The 18,950-nt window shown below is 42.0% G+C and overlaps 1 protein-coding gene across 1 annotated transcript; it reads right to left on the bottom strand.

Moving 5' to 3' along the window:
- Positions 1-9,754: 9,754 nt before the first annotated feature.
- On the bottom strand, positions 9,755-18,509 carry ccdc174 (coiled-coil domain containing 174). Its single transcript, XM_079579149.1, has 11 exons — positions 18,396-18,509; positions 18,084-18,197; positions 17,898-17,998; positions 17,723-17,781; positions 17,199-17,355; positions 12,937-13,032; positions 12,703-12,842; positions 12,499-12,593; positions 11,219-11,369; positions 10,623-10,748; positions 9,755-10,529 (listed from the first exon to the last, which is right to left on the bottom strand). The coding sequence occupies exons 1-11, from the start codon at positions 18,432-18,434 to the stop codon at positions 9,874-9,876; spliced, it is 1,734 nt and encodes a 577-aa protein (XP_079435275.1). The 5' UTR covers positions 18,435-18,509; the 3' UTR covers positions 9,755-9,873.
- Positions 18,510-18,950: the final 441 nt, after the last annotated feature.

The following is an 18,950-nucleotide window of genomic DNA, read 5'->3' as shown; positions in this document are numbered from 1 at the left end:
TCCGTGCTCCCCGTGCCTCTCGTGTCTTTGCTGTGCGCGAGAGCCTGCTCAGCTGATCGCTCGCGCGCCCAGCCCCTCCCGTCCTGATCCAGAGCGCGCGGGAGGAGGACACAAATACAATGGCGCGGGTCCAGCACGAGGACAAACATGAAGCCCACAGCGGAGCAGCAGGTGTGGCGTTTCAGGCTCAGGTAATGATTTAGGAGGGCCATGGAACTGGAACTCAGAAGTAATGGACTGTTTAAGAAATAAAAGTCTAACTTACAAGATTAAATACATCTTTGCTGTAGGCTACTTTACTTTAAAGGAGGGACAAGATTTTCGACGGAAATTATTACAGAATCTATTTATTGTAGCCTATTTTTCAGCCTGTTATTATTTTATTTTTTATTGACTCTCTGCGGTATAACGCTTTTTGCCGCTTTGCCCCATATGTACATGAATGAGGCACATAAGGCTTGGCGTGTGGACAGTCTGACCCTTGAACAGTTCAAATCCCAGTATCCTCCATGTGAATGATGTTATTTTGAATCATTTGGTTAATGTTGTTATTATTGTTTCAATTGAACGATCATTGATTTTGACTATACTGTATGTTTAATGGAATTGTAAAACAAGTCTCTCTTGCGAATGAGATTTTGAGCAGTGACTTGATATTTTTATAGCACTGAAACAGACCTGGTAATGCAAAACACTGCGAGGTGAAGAGAAATTTGCAGGCATATGTTTTTTAAATGGCACTTATCTATTTATGCAAATGAACTCCTCTGTTTTCAATTCAAAACTATAAACACAAAGGAAAAGATTCTGGGATTGAACCCACGCCACATATGGTGCTGCTGTCACTACTGTCCCATAGTGTCACTAAAGACTCCTGTTTGTCATGTTTTTTTTCCTGTGGTTGTTTGCTCCAGTCAGTCTCTACATAACAGGAACCTGCTCTCTCTGCTTCCTGCTTCACATCCTCCGCAATTTATGGACCAAACCCTCACATTTAACCCCCGTGTGAGACACCACCGCCGCCTATTTTCATTATCGCTCAGCTGGCACAAGATTGATGTCACGGGCTAAACACAGCCCACTGTCGGCACAAGACCACCATGCTGGATTAAAATCAATGAGAAGTGCATAAGCTTTTATTTGGGAATTGGGGCAGTGTACTCACAGGAAATCATTCTTCTGTGCCACATTCACCAGATTTTTTCATATTTTGCATCACACTTCCAAGGTCAATCCTGGGCTACGCAAGGAAATCCCCAAATCCTGCACCACAATAGATTTGGACTCGTGGTTTATGCAAGCAGGCGATCTTCTGTTTGTGCCAGGCTGCAATATTTCGCCAGACCATGTATTTGCAACTGAATGGAAACCGCTGCTGTTGATGGAAGAACTTATAAAACAAAATATTGACAAGACCTGTTTAAAATCTACGTTTTGCAACACAGAAACAGGCAACAAATTCCTGCCGTTTTAGGAAACCACAATGCAGTTTGTTCTCTAGTCGTTGCTGGTTTTGTTAAAAGGTTGTATATGTTTCCGATTTGCACCTCGTTTTAGCTCGGTCGGAAACAGCGCGCAGCAGAGTTGACCCCGTTTTGGCAGTGCCATAATCGCGTTTTCATTCAGAGTCGATAAAGGGGAGGAAGGTGAGCGCTGAAGGAAATAATGACAAACAAATACAACGGGAGGAGGACGGAGTTTTGGGTCAAAGGGAAGCGCAGTCACACTGGAGCAGGATATTGAACTGAATGAGTGGCAGAAGCCCCGAAATCTACATGTTTCATCACTTCCCAGTCAGTATGTTCTTACCCAAATATTGTTGTACCTGAAATAAATGTATGGCTGGGCAATGTTTGAAACGATGTAAGTATCAATAATGTGTCTCTGATGTTTACTGTGTTTCACTTGCAGATGTACAGTGTCTGTCCCTCTGTCTCCTGTTCCTGCGTCACACGAGGAAAGAGGCGTCTCGAGGTAAAACAATACGCTTTAAAACTCCCGATCAGCTCCTTCCTGTCACTGTTTTCAGTCTGGAGCGTGAAGGGCGCGGTGGTGATGGGACTATTTTTGACGTTTAGGCTTTGCTTTGTTTCTTCAAATTTGTGTCGATGAAATATTACAACTTCGTACCAAGACTCATTTGCTGCGGTTCACTCTGAAAGGATTCAGGGAATGAGGGCCGGTTGTAGTTGACATTTTTTGTCCAAGTTTTAGAAAGTCTGTGTCAAAGTGTGTATTGTACACACGGTTAATTTTCAGATCTGTCAGCACTTGATGTAGGATGGGTCAAATGCAGAGAACCCATCTACAGGTGTTATCAACTTTGGGAAAGAGCGTGCAGTCAAAAATCATTCCTATATTGTGCATTGTGTTGGTCCCTCCATTTCTGTGATCGATTTAAACTAACTTGTTGTGTTTTTATGATTCATGACTCAGTAAAAACAAATGAAGACGAGGCAGCGTTTTGAAAGATCCATGTTTTTCACATTCTGACACGCCACTCAAAATGTTTATGATGAATAACTACACACAGTTGTGTTAAAGGGACTATACACAGAGTTTAAAAATGTTAAAACTAAAGTATTTTCCTCCCCCTACATGTTCCAGCCATGTCCTAATGTATAGAATGAGCTCAGACCTGTTCACCACAACTGCCTCTAAAATCCTGCACTGTCACTCAAAAACGTGTTCATTTGGGTCCGAAGTGCCGTCATGCACGAGCTTAATAAAGAAGGTGCAGTTACACATATGACCTGAGGTGGCAGTAGTGAGCATAAAATGACTAACTTGCATCTAGCCCAGACCTGGGCAAAGTACGGCCCGCGGGCCACATCCGGCCCGCGAGATGATTCAGTCCGGCCCATAACTTGTAGGGCATAAATTCATAAGCATGTCAAAAAAAAAAGTAAGTCTCTAGCTCATTCCTGTGCGGAGTTATGATTTTTTTTTTATTATTACCAGAATGCTCACTCCAGCCACTAGGGGGCAGATTAAATAAGAATAAAAGTAAAGAATTCCACAGGTGTCCAGCAAAGGGCACTGGCATAATAAGATATAAGGATATAAACAACACATTGTGTGACTTGCAAGTGGGATATGGACAGTCTGCCCCTGGGCAGCTGTGGCTACAATAGTAGCTTACTACCACGGAGTGCGGAGTGAATGAATATTGACTACAAAGTAGCAGAGACTTGTGACACAGGCTTGTAAAGTGTAAGCCGTTTTTATGAGGCTACAGTCCTGCCAGGCTCATCATTATAGATTTATTGAAAAAAAGTCCTCAATGTATTTTCCCAATCAAAACATTTTTTTTATTTTGGAGCTTTTGTTCATGGACCCCGGCGATACACTCCCGATATATTATACTTATATCCCGATATAAGTTTGTGTTATTGTTGGTGCGGCCCTCCAACTCAATTCAGGCTCCTCATGTGGCCCCTTATGAAAATGAACTGCCCACCCCTGATCTAGCCCCTTTAACTTATTAAATCTCAAATCAACGTTAATGACAAAACATAGGGCTGGGCAATTAATCGAAATGTTACCGAAATCGCAATCTCTACTTTGGTCAATCTCAATAATGGTCATGGTTTGTATAATTGACAGGTTTACATCCATTTCTTTTGCACAAACAGGATCTAGTTTGGGAGTTTGGACGAGATAATGGAAGACTGTGCGTTAAATGACACTTGATGAAAGCATTTGTTTTTGTTATGAATCAGCAAGATGTTTTATGAAAAAATAAAAATCGAATAAATAAATCGAGATCGATCAATATGGAGAAAACAATCCTAATGATTTTTTTTCCTAAATTGCCCAGCCCTAACAAAACATCATAAAAAGTCCCTGTGTTGTTTGTTCCTGAAAGTCTTCGTGACCCGTCCCTCCCTCAGATAAAGTTAAGCGAAGCCGCGGGGCTCAGGAACACTGTCCCGGAGGATAATTTTAGCGCGTTTTGATTCACAACGACGGAAAACGCAGCTGGAAAGTTGTTTGTGCGAAGACCAGACAAGAGACAATGGGATTTAACTACTACCAAAACCTGTAAAAATGACAACACGTGGAGTGAGAAAAAAAGACTGGAGAGCTTAGACCTCCGCTGAGACACTGCTATTGTCCCGCCACGGTAAAGACAATGTATTTGGGAATGAAAATCTAATCTAACAGTGGAGGCTAAAAAAGTGGTGCATTAAGTAAAAAAACAAAACAAAAAACCTTGGTTATCATTGACTATTGTATGCTATACTTTTATCCAGTGCAAAACAGGTCTTTAGGTCATTGATCGTTGTTTGGCATCTATTACAGTTTTACTTATCTCAATCCACTTAGTTGAGAGCGATAATTCCCCTGACAGTCTTTATGTTGCCCGAGCAGATTACCCAAAGACCACCTCTGCCTGCTCTGTAGGCAACATCAGTGCATCGTCATGCTGATAATCGGTTGTAGGTATTTTAGTAAAAAGTTGACTTCACTTCTCACTTTTGACACTTTTATTGCTGTTGACATAGCCCTCAAAGGTAAAGGAGCTGGAGATACAATGTGTTACTGTTGTAGTTAAGCATCTTGACTTCACTGAAAATAGAATAGAATAGAATAGAATAGAAGGAACTGTATGATAAGATAACGATTCCAGTGAAGGTGTCTACACAGATACTGAATACGCAGGAACTCAAAAACGCATGAATGAAACAAAAGAACAAATGTCAGAGTTAAAAGCTCATTAAAGAGCATTAGTGCTTTTGTGAAATGGGAAGAGGACGAACTCACACAAATGGGTGTCACATTGAAATTCAGTGCAGACTTCCTCAGCCGCTGGATCAATACGTCCACAGTGCAGACAGTGACAGGGGCGCAGGCCTGAAATACTCTGTCCAAAGACCTGTCTGAACGAAACTCCACGTTCAGTCACTCACACATAAATTACAGTCAAATTCACCACAGGGGATACTTGGTATTGATGATTCGCCCCTTTTTAAATTTACTCTTTCACTCGGTGTCTGGTCAATGACTGTCCAACTTTTCACACACAATCTATCATCTTTGGCTAAAAACAATATCAGGTCAGAAACACAACGGAACATTCTGAAGCGTTAATAGAATTATTTAAAGTATTTTAACAGTATTTAAAGTTCTACCAAAAGAAGGTGTCCACATATAAACTACGCTCCTATGTCTCTGTCCTCTGTGCAGCCCTGTGTGTGTGCTCCACATTATCAGGCCTCTGTTGACTCGGCACACGGCTAATGGCTTCATAAATCCACCCAGTGTGAAAAAGCAGCAGCACGGCTCTTAGGCAGTCAACTCTCCACCAAACTCCCTCTATAGTGGCGCACAATGTCATTAAACCTCGTCCTCCTGCAGCCTGCTCAGCCTCCATACACTGCTGTGCTTGGATGTTTTTTCTATTTCAAAATCTTGAGCCAAATGTTGTTTATTTCAGTGGGTCGTGTGTCCATGTGCCGCTCTGGCTCGGTGGTGTCGCGGTTCAGCGGCCCCAGTCTGTTAAACAGGAGGGGGTCTCACAATGCGCTGTTGGGGGCGCAGTGAAGAGATCATTACTCCTTTGATCTCATCGCCAGACACTGTTCACTGATTTAGAACCAAGACGATCTGGAGGTCTTCAGTGTGGAGGGACGATTTTCCATAGTTTGAGCTGAGATCTGAAAATCAGTGCATTTTACTTACGTTGTTTCATACAAATAACAACATGCCAGATCAAATTGTACTTTCTCTCTTTAGGGGCCACCTCCTCAAGTCTATGTAGATGCTCAGGTGGGAATTGAACTTGCAACTTGTAATTTAGAGTAAAAATGCTGACCCACTACTGCATCACCTCCAAGTGTCATACTGAAAGACAGTTCACCCAAATGATAAACATGCAAAAGAGTCAAATAAACCCAATACGGTAAATGATTAGGCCAAGGCCTACTGAATATATAAAGGCTAATGTTATTTTTTCTTTAATTAAAACATTTTATTTACTCTTATATCATCATTGATGTATTGACATGTCTGTGTTAGGGTTTGTTAAATTGGACCCATAAACAGACACAACAACCCAAAGCGTGGTTCAAAGTAAATTTATTAACAAAAATTGTCCCAGTGGCCTGGCTTGGTCCTGGGGGTGGCTCCGGAACAGGCTCGAGTACTAAAAGAGATAAAAACCAGAATCAAAAATAGAACCTGGCAAACGATCGAAGAATTCAAGCTTTCACTGAGCTGAAGTACCGCAACATAGACGGAACAATCCCACGATGAGTGGAGGTGAGTCTGAGGTCTTTGTATTGCATTGATGAGCAAATGGAGTCAGGTGTGCCTGCTCGGAGTCCACGCCCCACCAGGACCGAGCCTAAAAACAAAAGAGCCACAAGAGGGAGACAAAAACATGCACCAATGACCAAAACATGACAGTGTTTGGAATGACACTCTCAAAGTTTGGTTGAGCGCCTTTTGCTGGCAGCAGAGGAATTCAAACTTTCTGAAAAAACTATAATCTATATAAGCTTTAAAAATCTGAAAGACACTGTCGGATTGCATTTATGATGCAATAAGATCCAGGAAGATTGGAGAGCTTCAACAGTAGAAAAAGAAATTATACACGTTACCAGAATTACTCAAAACTGAATGAAGAATCAAGCGAAACAATGGAACGTTATAACTTGGTTAAAAAAAAAGAGTTGCTTTTGCATTATATGTCTCCTTTGAGTATAAAAAGTTCATTCGAGTTTAGGCTTGTGTTTGTCAACGAGAAGAACTCCCACAGAGCTCTTCCGCTGATCTAAGCACACAAGAATAAGTCCATCCCAAAGCTAGAATCATGTCCTGGTCAGAAGTAATGAAACTGACCAGGGAGTCCATAATACATTCAATTAAAAGTAGTCAAAAGTGCTGATCTGCCCAAACCAAATTTATAAGCTCTAATGATACTTCATTTGCTCCAGCAGTGAAAACTATGAAAACATTACGCCCACTTTCAGATCTCTAAATGCAGTCTCTGTTGGCAGCCAGAGCCCACCTTAGCAGCACTACTTCTGAGAACTTTAATTAGACATTTTCTTTTCCCTTGTGTAATCAATAGGAGAGATTTTTTTTATTGGCTACACCACAAACAGAGACAAGAATTAAACTTTAAATTTTACAGCGTGAATGTCTTCAGGATGCGTTTTTAATTTGCCAGCTTTAGCATTAAAATTAATGAGCGGCTTCAAAGCCTCATTTTGGGATATTTAGAAAAAGTCATTAGCACGCTGTCAGTAACATAGTAAAACAAACAAACAATTAAGCGGTCTTTAAAATTTAACGGTGAACTGTGGTTTCTGTCGCCTCAAATTCAGAAATAGAATGAAGTGAATTCATCCTCAAAACACCTCATCCTTATTCAAAAAGAATGAATCCATAGGTTTTATTCACTTTGTTACGGAAGTTCTCATGGGCGCCGCCATGAATAGTGCCCGCCCCTTCACCAGCATTAGTTTACATAGTCGTTTTCAGGTCGCCCAGAGAAACAGTGCGGTGATGACTTGTTAATGAACTTGGCGATAAAAACAATTCTCATTCTGAAATGAACATTAGACATTTTACACAAATCAATCTACTGTAGATCATATTTTAGCAGCAAACATTTCCCTCGTTTTCTACTCAGTGAACGCTCTACCAGAAGTGTCAATACAAAGGTACGATCCGTGGCAAAAAGATAGACTGCAAAATTAAGAATGGACTTATTATGGCCTGCAGTGACCATGAGGAAATGGCTGCTGGTTCCGGACGTTCCTGGCTCATATGGACTTTCCATTGAAATCATCCGTACCGTCACGTGTTTGTCTTAACATCTTCCTAGTTATCCTTTTACTATTTTCGCCATACAGTATTCTTAATAATGGAACTGGCTCCAAAAACCCAGTCAAATTGCTAGCATGAACGAGCTTCAGCTAGCCTGCGCTGAACGCTATGAGGGAAGCCTTGCTCCCTCAGTCCATTCTTAATTTTACTGTAGCCTATTCACCTTATTCTGCCCCGCCCACTTTTGCCTCTTTTTGCTTTGTCTCGGCACTTCCGTTGTACAGACGGGGTCGAGCACGAAACCCGTTCATTTAAACGGAGAACGAGGGAGAAGGTTTGCTACTAAAATCAAATGTTTAGTAGATTGATTTGTGTAAAATATCCAACGTTTCTCTGCACAACCTGAAAACGGCTTTGTTTTTTTGTAGTTACTGATTTTATGTGGACTTCTCCAGTCCCGTGTTAACTGAGAGAAGTGAACTGGAGAAAAGGGGTGGGCACAGTTCAGTTCATGGCGGCGCCCGCGCGAACTTCCGGAATAAGGTGAATATGGGCAAGTGGGTGGGGCGGAATACGTTGAATAGGGCCTTGTTATTGTTTTTTCACAATAGCCTTAATATATTTTCAAACAGTTGTTGTAAACTTAATTGTTTATCCAGGAGTGAGGGACGGATGGAGTGCAAGATGGACAGACGGATCGGTGCAGCGTCGGCAGTGCTGCGGTCGCTGTATCGGATTGTTGTGGTTTAAGGGAGCTAAAACTTTTGATTTACCGATCCATCTACGTTCCCACCCTCACCTATGGTCATGAGATCTGTGTAATCTGTGTAATGACCGAATGAGTTTCCCTCGCAGGGTGGCTGGGCGCACCCTTCTAGATCGGGTGAGGAGCTCAGTCACCCAGGAGGAGCTCGGAGTAGAGTCGCTGCTCCTTCACGTCGCAAGGAGCAGCTGAGGTGGCTCGGTTATCTGTTTTGGATGCCTCCTGGTCGCCTCTCTCGGGAGGTGTTCCAGGCATGACCTATTGGGAGGAAGCCTCGGGGTCCCCCTAGAATAGCTGGAGGAAGTGTGTGTGGATCGGGAAGTCTGGGCATCTCTGCTGAGACTGCTGCCTCCGCAACCCGGCCCCAGATAAAGTGGAAGAAAATGGATGGATGGATGATTGTCTATCCTGTCATATAATAAACAACTAAAGCATTGTAAAGAATTAGACCCCTTGTTCAAATGATATGGAGTATCCTAAGTCTGAGCTTCACCACTCTGAGGGTCATTAATTTCCTCTTATAAAAACTGCATGTCTCCTTATTGCGTCTCCACGGTCAGATTAAACTGCCTGCTCTGCATGTACCTATCGTTTGTCAGACCTGCTCCTGTCTCAAGGGGGTGTGGCGGTCAACACCCGTCTCTCTCCAAAAGTAATTAGTCAAATTAAATGGTGCGTCATCAAATTAAACCAGGATGGAACCTGAATGGATTAGGATTATGGACAGTAGACTTTTAAGTTGAATGGGTCTTTAGGCTTCAGTAAAAAAGTAAATAATTGAGAATTGTCGCTTAAATGTCGTTGTTCTTAAACTTGCACGGGATGTTGCCATTATCAGTAAAGTGTGCTCGTCCAGAGCACCCCCTGCTGTCTTTGGGTCATTGGCTGTGTTTGTGGCGTGACCAAAAGTTCACGTTTCAGCAGTTTAACTCTATCTACCAACTCCTATCTTCACTCAGAGGGGCACCACATGATCAAGACACACAGGCACAACAGGGGATTTCTGGGGCAAAAGTATCATGTAGCCCCTTGGAGAAGAGCGACATCTAGTGGATTGTCCAACATCCACACTCCCTTCCTACTGCAAGAACCATTTTCTCCTAATTAATCAAATTAACAAAGTTGATTTTTCTGCCACTGGTCAACTGTTTTCAATAAGCTTTCTGAAAAAAGTCAAATATTTATGATTTATTAAACGAATGACACAAAGACATGATATACTTGCAACAGTATTTTCAGCCATGTAACGTCTTCATAACATCCAGTAGTTTATCTGAATGAATAATCAATGAATACAAACTTTGTACATATTTCTACTTAAAAACATTCACTCAACTAGTTTGTCTATAGAAGGACAGAAAATCATCCAGACTTGATGCAGATTCTTGCCGATTCTCATGTTTAGCCTCTTCTTTCTCTGCGGACTCTGGCTGCTGCTGCTGCGTACTTTGAGGCTGCTGGTAGTTTGGGGCGTACATTGGCATCGGAGGGGGTGGGTAGGGCATATTTGGGTGCAGAAAATGCGGAGGGGGGAATGAAGGAGGGAAAGGGGGGCAAAATGGCGGCCGTGGATATTGGTAGCTCATCGAAGGGGCAGCGACTGAAACCCCAGGAGGAGGTGGCTCTGACGAGGGGTAGCTCGGTGGAGGAATCGGAGGTCGGTATGGAGCAGCTACATGGGCTATGTTTGGTGGAGGTACAGACACACTAGGTGCTTGTTTCGGTAAATCTGGTTCTACTTTTTGCAAATTTGATGGAGGAGGAGGAGGAGAAGGGGTTGGTTTTGCCACTGGCTCTGGTTGGGATTCAAATAGATCGTCTGAATTTCTAACGGATGTGAAAAGCGTTTTAGCTCTGGGTTTGACGTAGCTTTGGAACTTTCCGGATCTATGTCTTGGGGTGTCGTCGTTGAAATACGCCGAAGGAGGAGCAAACTCAGAGTCGCGATCCTTACGGAGACGGTCTTTCCATTCGTCAAACATAAATTCTGCAATAGTGAGGAGAAGAGTTTCAATAAATGTTTAAGAAACCAATCATTATTATTTTGCTGGCTAAACATTGAAATGAAAAGCTGGTTGACCTTTGCCTCGGTCCCACTCTCTGACGTGGGGCACTCCTGGTTTGGTGTCTCTTCGTTCCTGGACCTCCACCTCAACCTTCTTCACGATGCTCACCTCTGGCAAAGGCTCAGGCTCCTCCTCCTCTGCTGCAAAAACAAACAAACAAACAAACAAAACAAAAAAGCGGTTCAGACACAATGGTATAATTTCAACTAATGGTAAGAAAGCTCTTTGATGTAGAACTATATGAAGCTAAACAACAGTGAGTGATGTGCTGGATTATTCTCGTGTAATAATTCCTTAGTTACCTACACTTCACCTTTACATATGTATCTGCTTTTTAAAAGAAAAGGGAAGGAAAATGTTTTTGTTCAGAGCTTTGAAGTCACTCAAAGCACTTCACATGGGACAATTCTCTGCATACTCAGTGAGGGTACGCTATGTAGCCACAGCTGCCCTTGGAGTAAATTAATGCAAGGCTGCCAATCTGCCGCGACTGTGTGAGGTGGTACTTTAAAGTTTAGTCTTTTAAAAAACACAAAATAAGTTGGTTTTAAACAGCAAGGTCTATTCTGTATCTGATCATTTGCATTTGGAGTTGATTGTGTTGTCCTACGTTCGTCTTCCTCCTTTGTCTCCTCCTCATCTTCGACACCATCCAGTTTAGCCTTTTTCATTTTTCTCTGTCGGACTTTGGCAAGTCGAGCCTTGAGCAGAGTCTGCCGTTTCTCCTTCAGCCGCTCACGTTTAATCCGCTGCTCTGTGGTCTAAAAAAAGTGTAAAAGAGATTAGATTTGTTATCAAGTCTTGTAATAGACATGTAGTCTTAAGGATGTCGATCATCTTTAGAACCAGCTTTGAAAACGCAAAATTGTGAAACTGCCGCTGCAACGAGTACCAAACTGAACTGGAAGTCTCAAAAGTGAAAATAACACATTTCTAAATCAAAAACTTGCAAGTGAGACTGGGCTGAATGTTGTAAACTGGGTTGAATGAATATAGAGCCCAACTAATCCAGACTGCAACCAAATAGTGACACAGCGGTTCTCGCTTGTTCCTCAAAGCAAGAATGTCCCAGGTTCAAACCATGGCTGGACGGGGCTGTTCTGTGTGGAAATTGCATGTTCTCCCCATGTCTGTGTACATCTCCTTCGGTTTCCCCCACCACTAAAAATATGTACTATAAGTTCCCCTCTCCGGCCAGGATTGCCCTGGACACCGCTCACCGTGTTTTTGTGGTCAGTGGGTTGAAAGTTAAAAAGTAAAAAATAAAAAAAGTTTGGTTTATTCATTGTATATAAGATTCTTCTATTTACTATTAAATTGATTTCACATTTTCCTGACTATTTGCACACCCTGAGTGTTTGTGAGCTGATGTAGTAAGCGAGTTTCTCCATTGTGAGATCAATAAAGTCTTATCTTATAAAGAATGGACACATGGACTCTTTGCACTTAATTTAATGATTGTCATGCTATATTGATTTTATTTGCCTTTGAGGAATAAATGTATGCACTTTAATGCATCATTCTAATCTGTAAAGTCTATGGAATTGCTTTGTGTACAAATTCATCCATCCACATGTACTTATCTTGCCAGAGGAGGCCCTGATGCATATCGTAAGTGCTTGGTGAGAACAGTGCAGTACAGTGTGTGACGATCCACTTGTCGCCATCTGTTACAGCAACAACAGCAGTTCTTGTGCTCATCCTCACCTGGCTCTGATCTTTTTCGCATCGACTAGTCTATTGCTGCTCAGCCCCATGTATGTTTCTTTTTAATGCTCTGTAATCCCTGTGTTACACCTTAGCCTGGATCATTTTGTAGCATAATGCCTCTTGGCAACACAGGTTTATTTAAAACCACTCTAGCTTTAATATTCTCCTAAATGGTCTCACCTGGTCTCGAAGCATGTCCAGGGTGTCCCTCTGTTTGCGGCGCTCCTCCTCATCATGAGAAAAGGAAAAGTAACCCACTCCCAGCTCTCTCGCCTCTGAAATAACAAACATTCACTCGGGTCACATTTGTAGTAAAAGGAATGGAAATAAGAGGCAACTGAAAGTATTGTCTTTGCACTCATGGCTTTATGTTTGTGCAGAAACCTTGTGCTCTGATATCCTCGTAGTGGACTGGACCCACAGGCCTCTTCATTGCCTCCTCTTCTTCTCTCTCCCACTCCTTTCGCTGTAACTCTCTGCGCATGTCTTCAGAAAGCAACGTCTTCTGGTCATCAGGCACTTTTCTGGTAGAACAAGGATAAAAAATGACAAAACCATCTAGAAAAGTAATTACCAATCTTGATATTTGTGATATTATTGATCTTGTATTTGATATACCCATTTTTATTCAGGTCCAAATCCATTCTCTGGAAACTAGGCAAGTCTTTTTTCATGCATCTTCGAGATCGTCCTAAGGAATCGACATAGTCCACCCTGCAGACAACACAGCAATACATTCAGTGATTAAGACATTTTATTTTGTTGGTTCATTTAAAACAAAGTCGTCTTTAAAGTTGTGCCCAGTAAAAAGTTATACTAGTCTAGTCTACTACTCTACACTCGTTGAAGGCCAGAAACTGCAGGAACGCCATAGAGGCACTAGAGGGCGCTTAGCATTCTCTCATAACCACGTGAAGGACGCGCGCGCTGCACAACGACTCAAATCAATGAAAGCAACAATTCGAACAGCAGAAGAGCCACGAGCAACCTTTACACAGAAGCGACTCGATTAACTCACGTGTTTGTCTAATAATTACATTGTAGCGTCTCATCCAAGGCGCGTGACTGCCATTGGACGGGAGTGTACCATGTGACCCGGAAGTAAGGCTACGCCGCACCCGTTTTGTTTATAATTCGAAATATGCGTTTTTAAAGCTTTCTAAGTGCGCTTCTAAAAGGTGCGTCTGGATTGTAATGTTTAGCTCTTCACGTGAGGTTGCTCAGAAGTCGTCTGTTTGACGTTTTTACCTCGGTGTATTTTGCACCGTGACTGAGAGCGGCATCAGGGACAAAGCCTTCAGACACTTGGCCATATCGTAGTTATCGCTTCTCGGCCTTTTGGCTAAGATCAAGTGTAGTATCTGTTCTTATCAGTTTAATATCTGATACGTCCCCTACCCGGGGACCATATATTAAATTGATTTTTGGAACAGGGAGATGGAATAGGGGCTTGCTCCGTCCACTCCACGCATCGACCTGGTATTGCAGTACCTCCAGGAACGGTGCACCCCCCTTACTTGTACAAAGAAATCTTAAAATAACTCCATAACTGCACAAGTAACACGGTTCAAACTATGACAGAACTGATGGTGTAAAATGACTATTGCCATTCTCTTTATCAGTGATACCCAACCAGGGAGTTGCCAGATCAAAACATTTTTATTAGCATATAATATTATATATAGTGGCATTGAGTTGCCTGAACGAAATGTGCAGTATAAATAAAGTTGCCTTGCCAATTACAATGGGGGTCCTGGCTCCAAAAGGTTGAGAACCACAGCTCTATATAGTGATGTTTTTATGACATTTAGAACATTTTTATTTGCTGAGACAAAGTATCTTATAGGATTTGGATAGCAACACTTTTTTCTGCAATACTTCTGTTTGGAGGCATTTTGATCATTCACTCCCTTGTTTTCCAGTAACAGCATTTGTGTTAACGCACTTTTTAATGTTAACACTTCAGTAAATGTCATTTGGTTTATGGACATAATATGTTATACGTTTTCTTTTTATACATTTTAAGGTTAACATATTACATATTGTATCGCAATATGTATCGGATGGGCCCAGGCCTTTTATTTATATTTATTATACGGCTCTTCACAACGTAAGTAGAAGCTCCGTTGATTTGAATGGGATTTCCCAACGTTCTACCGGTCATTATTTTCTGATAAAGGACCTCTGAAAAAAATAATGACCGCTGCCATTGGCAACGGAGTTCGAAGTCTTTCATATCACTCCGCAAGTAGTCCAGTCACTTGTCCTAACTGAAAAAAATCAGCGACGAGCTTTCAGCGACACCCTGCGGTCGAAAAAATGAGTGACTTTGATGTGAATTTTAATGTTTATGGCGAGTACGGGGATTTTGAGCACTGGTGGGAGGCCGAATGCAACAATTCGCCGTCTCCAGAACATAAAAGAAAAAACCAAGAAGAACAGGAGGAGAAGACCAGTAAGCGACATAAACCTCTAACAGCTAACGAGATTAATGAAATTGAGGAAAACCGACACGAGAAAAGTACCAAAAACAGTACAGTTTGGGCTATGAAAGTGATTGGGTAAAAGAGACCCAAAACACGTCTGTTGCCGAAGATGCAGACGAGTTGAACGAATTATTACGATCATTTTACCCATCCGTGCGAAACAGCGCCGGAGATGTCTACTCTGTGGCGAGCTACACTGCTCTGCGTTGCGGAATAAGCCACTATTACAGCCATTTTAACATCCTCAAAAACCCGCTATTCAATTCCAGCAACAATGTATACACGTCGGTCTTAAAGGCACATCGCAAGAGTGGTAAAGACACCAGCCAGCATCATCCGCCCATCTCCAGCGCTGATTTAAAGAAGATCAAGGATTCAGGGGTCCTCTCTACAACCACAGCCATCGGCCTTGTAAGAAAAGTATGGTTTGATGTCCAGTTACACCTTGCACGTAGAGGAAGGGAGGGTAACCGAGACCTAACACGGGAGTCCTTCCAATTAAAACAAGATGAAAATGGAAAAGAATACATCACATTATCCCACAATGCAGAAACGAAAAATCACAAAGATCCCAGGGATCCGATGCAACAGATGTATCGCGGGAGCATTTTTGCTGAGCCAACCAACCCAAATTGCCAGTTTCAAGTTTTAAAAAGTATCTTTCCCATTGCCCACCGGATGCCGCTCCCTTCTACCTACACCCTCTGAGAAAGCCACAGGATGCCCTCAACCAGCAGAACATCTGGTATTCCAGGGAGCCCATGGGACATAATGCTCTGGGACAAATGATGCCAAACATCAGCAAGACAGCTGCACTTTCGACGCGCTACACCAACCACAGCCTGCGCAGTACAGCTGTGCAGCTACTATCAAAAGCCGGCCTGCAAACCAGGGAGATCATGACGGTTACCGGACACAGATGCGAGACCAGCCTGAAGAGCTACTGGGCACCCACAACATCCGACCGGGAGAAGTGGAGCCAGATCCTTTCTGGTGAGTTGCTAACGCTATTGCCTAATGCATTTTCCCGATCTAGCTAGCCTATTCAGCATGGTATATGCTCTGTTTCCAGATGCGCCTGCCACTATCTCTGTCCCTGTCCCTGCGAGAGAAGTTGGGGGAATCGCTCGTGAAGTTAGCGAGAGTGCGACTTTCACCATACCCCGAGATGCACCACCATTCCTCCTCTCCAACTGCACCTTCAATGGGAACGTCCAGTTTAACATCAATAAACTGATGTTTATTAATGTTAACCCCGACGCGAAGCGTCGGTGCTTATTTTCCCGATAATGACCAGCGTTCTATACATTATCCCTTACTTAATGCTTTGAAATACATGAGCATAATATATGTTTATGCATTCAAGGAAAAACCTAAACAAATATATATGACTAGGACATGTAAGTTTTCATACTAACAATACAAATGTCAAAGAACACTGGAGTATACTTAAAATTCTAAGAGGAACAAGCTGTCAAAAAGATTTCAGTGGTATGGCTGATTTTATTGAGTCCTCAAGTAATGTATAGTAATTAGGGTTAAGTTTAAGGTGCCCTTTAACTGTCCCGCAGAGAAATGTGTCCCCTGCACTTGCATTTGGACAGATCAAGCCCTATTCCATCACCCTCTTCCAAAAATCTAATTTATTATCCCCAAATCTATCAGATATTGAAGGAAAGAGAACAGATGCTGCATTTTATCTGAGAAGCAAAGTAAACAAAAAACACAAAAGTTCATATTTTTCAACTATTCTGATCTCATAACAAAAAGTGCCATATAAAACACTGTCCGATACTTGGCAATATTATAGAAACATTGGAAATATATTTGAGTATGTCTGATTTTCTGTAGGTACTTTTGTAATGTTGGATCATTTGTCTCCAGCTGTTATTCTGTAATTTTTGTCAAATTGGTGTAAAAATGATTTCTCTGTTATATTTATTCATTTTAACCCGACAGACATGCAGTACAGTTTTCCTAATAACTGTCTTGACAATAGGTGGCGTTCACGATTTAGAATGTGATGATGTCATAATGTCAGGTGGAGGGCGGGGCCAATACAACTCTATGGGAGAAATGCAGTTTTAGGAAGAAATCTCCTAAACGAAAACTTTGTGACAGTTTGTGTTTCATGTGGATTCCTCCAGCACTGGCTGAGATATGAGCCAAAAAACAAAGACATAAAAATATGCATTTTGTCAGTTACCATAGTTACCGTCAGTTGCCCTCCACCTCAATTTTAAACTATAGGCTCTTTAGAATGTTGTGATGTCACGTGAACGCAACCTATTCTCTCTTGATGCTATAATAGTCTATGACTCTCAGTTAACCAAATATTGTCAAACTAAGTGTTGTTTTGACACTAATGCTGATGGATATAAAGCATAATCTTACCATTCCTCGTCTGGGTTTTCGGGAGGAGGGACCGGCGATGAGTTGCCCCTGTCCTCCTCTCGCTCCCTCTGGGCCTCCTGTTGTGAGAGTGTTTCGTTCTTTTTGTCGATGATTTTTTGTGTAAAATCGACCAGAAACAGACCCTCCGTCTCCTCATCTGACACAAGAAAAACACTGTATAACACTGTCATTTTGCAAAACAGTAAATTGGATACAAAAGAATAGAGTTCGGGAAATTCCAGTTACCATGGAGATGCGCCATCTTTGCAGCTGTTAGCATACATTTCCATTGACTAACATTAGCTAAAACCAGTCTAAAAAGTGGTGAAAAAAGCCATGGAACAACTCCGCTAACTGCAGAGTAAACACATTAAACTCACTGTGGGGTCCAAGTGTTTTAATGTGAACTCACAGTATTTTAACTTTTAAAATCTCCATTAGTTTACAATTGCTGCTAATCCCATAATGCTTAGCGATATGACGTCACATTCCCGAACTCTATTGGGACGTGCATCATCACAAACCTGGAAAATCTCCTTTTGACATTTGTTCATAGAGTTTGGCCTTTTCTTCCAGTTTGCGCCTAGAAAGAAAATTTACAAGACTTTTAAAAGACCTTACAAATAGTGTCCTATATGGTAACACTTTCTCACAAATTACTTTAACCAGCACCACGAGGGTTTACTCTTTATTTCTCACCTGGCAGCATTGAGATTGTCCTGCTCCTCTGCCAACTGCTCTGCATCTTTCTGAGCTCGGTCCGAAACGCCTGCATTTTGTTTGCTCCACACGGAAGGCTTCTACACATCCAAAATAAATAAAAATACAACCGTGTTTACACCTTTGGTCTTTTACTATCAATATGCGTACACAAATTACTCGTACCTTTACAGCAATTTTCTCTTTGACTTTGAATGCAGCTGTCCCACTGTCTTGAGAGAGCTTTGCTTGTTTAAACTGCTCCTGTTTTCTGTACAACTCAGCTTTTAGGTCCACGAGCTGAAGATTTAAGAGAATAAATAAAGTGACAATAAAAGTGAAAAAGATAAATTGACCAAAGATGTTGTCCATAGCATTGTTTCCATCATGTCTGTTAGCGTGTTAGCATCTCTGAGTTAAATGCGTTATAAGTTGCGTCAAGGAAAAATAAAATATAAAAGTGATCAGCCATTCAAACAGGTGTTATGTAGTACTCACCGAAGAAGCTGTTACGGCGAACGGTTTCTTTTTGTCCATGTTTATTTTGCGTTTTAGACGTTCACCTAGCCTGACTTGAGTTTACTCCATGCCTTCTTCTACCTAGTATCTTGGGGACAGTTGTCGTTATCGCCAACTACTGGATTCTTCCGGTACTGCGCTCACGTCTCATTGAGCGTTAGTGAGTAAATTTCACATTAAAGCTCTTTATCTTCATTAATTTTCACAAACTCGAGTCCAATAATATTTGCTATGTATAACACCGCTGTGAAGGTTCTAGCTCACATCATTCTTAATTGTTTTTTTTTTTTTTTAAATTAAAAGCACGACAGGTTAGACTCGATTTTTCTTCCAGAGCAGTTAACTCACTCTCCGCCTACTTTGCCACATATAACACCAAAACGCAGCAGTCTGATAAAGTGAATGAGCAGGAACCGCCTTCCCCCGTCACTTCCAAAGCGCGAGTGCTTCTCCGCTCGTGTCCCCGCTCGGCCGTCCGTCTCCCGGGGCTCGCTTCACCTCATCCGCGGCTCCTCCGCGGCTGCATCATGTGTT

Source organism: Gobius niger (genome assembly GCF_951799975.1).
Source record: "Gobius niger genome assembly, chromosome: 20".
Taxonomy (NCBI): domain Eukaryota; kingdom Metazoa; phylum Chordata; class Actinopteri; order Gobiiformes; family Gobiidae; genus Gobius; species Gobius niger.
This window is presented reverse-complemented; position numbering and strand designations above follow the sequence as displayed.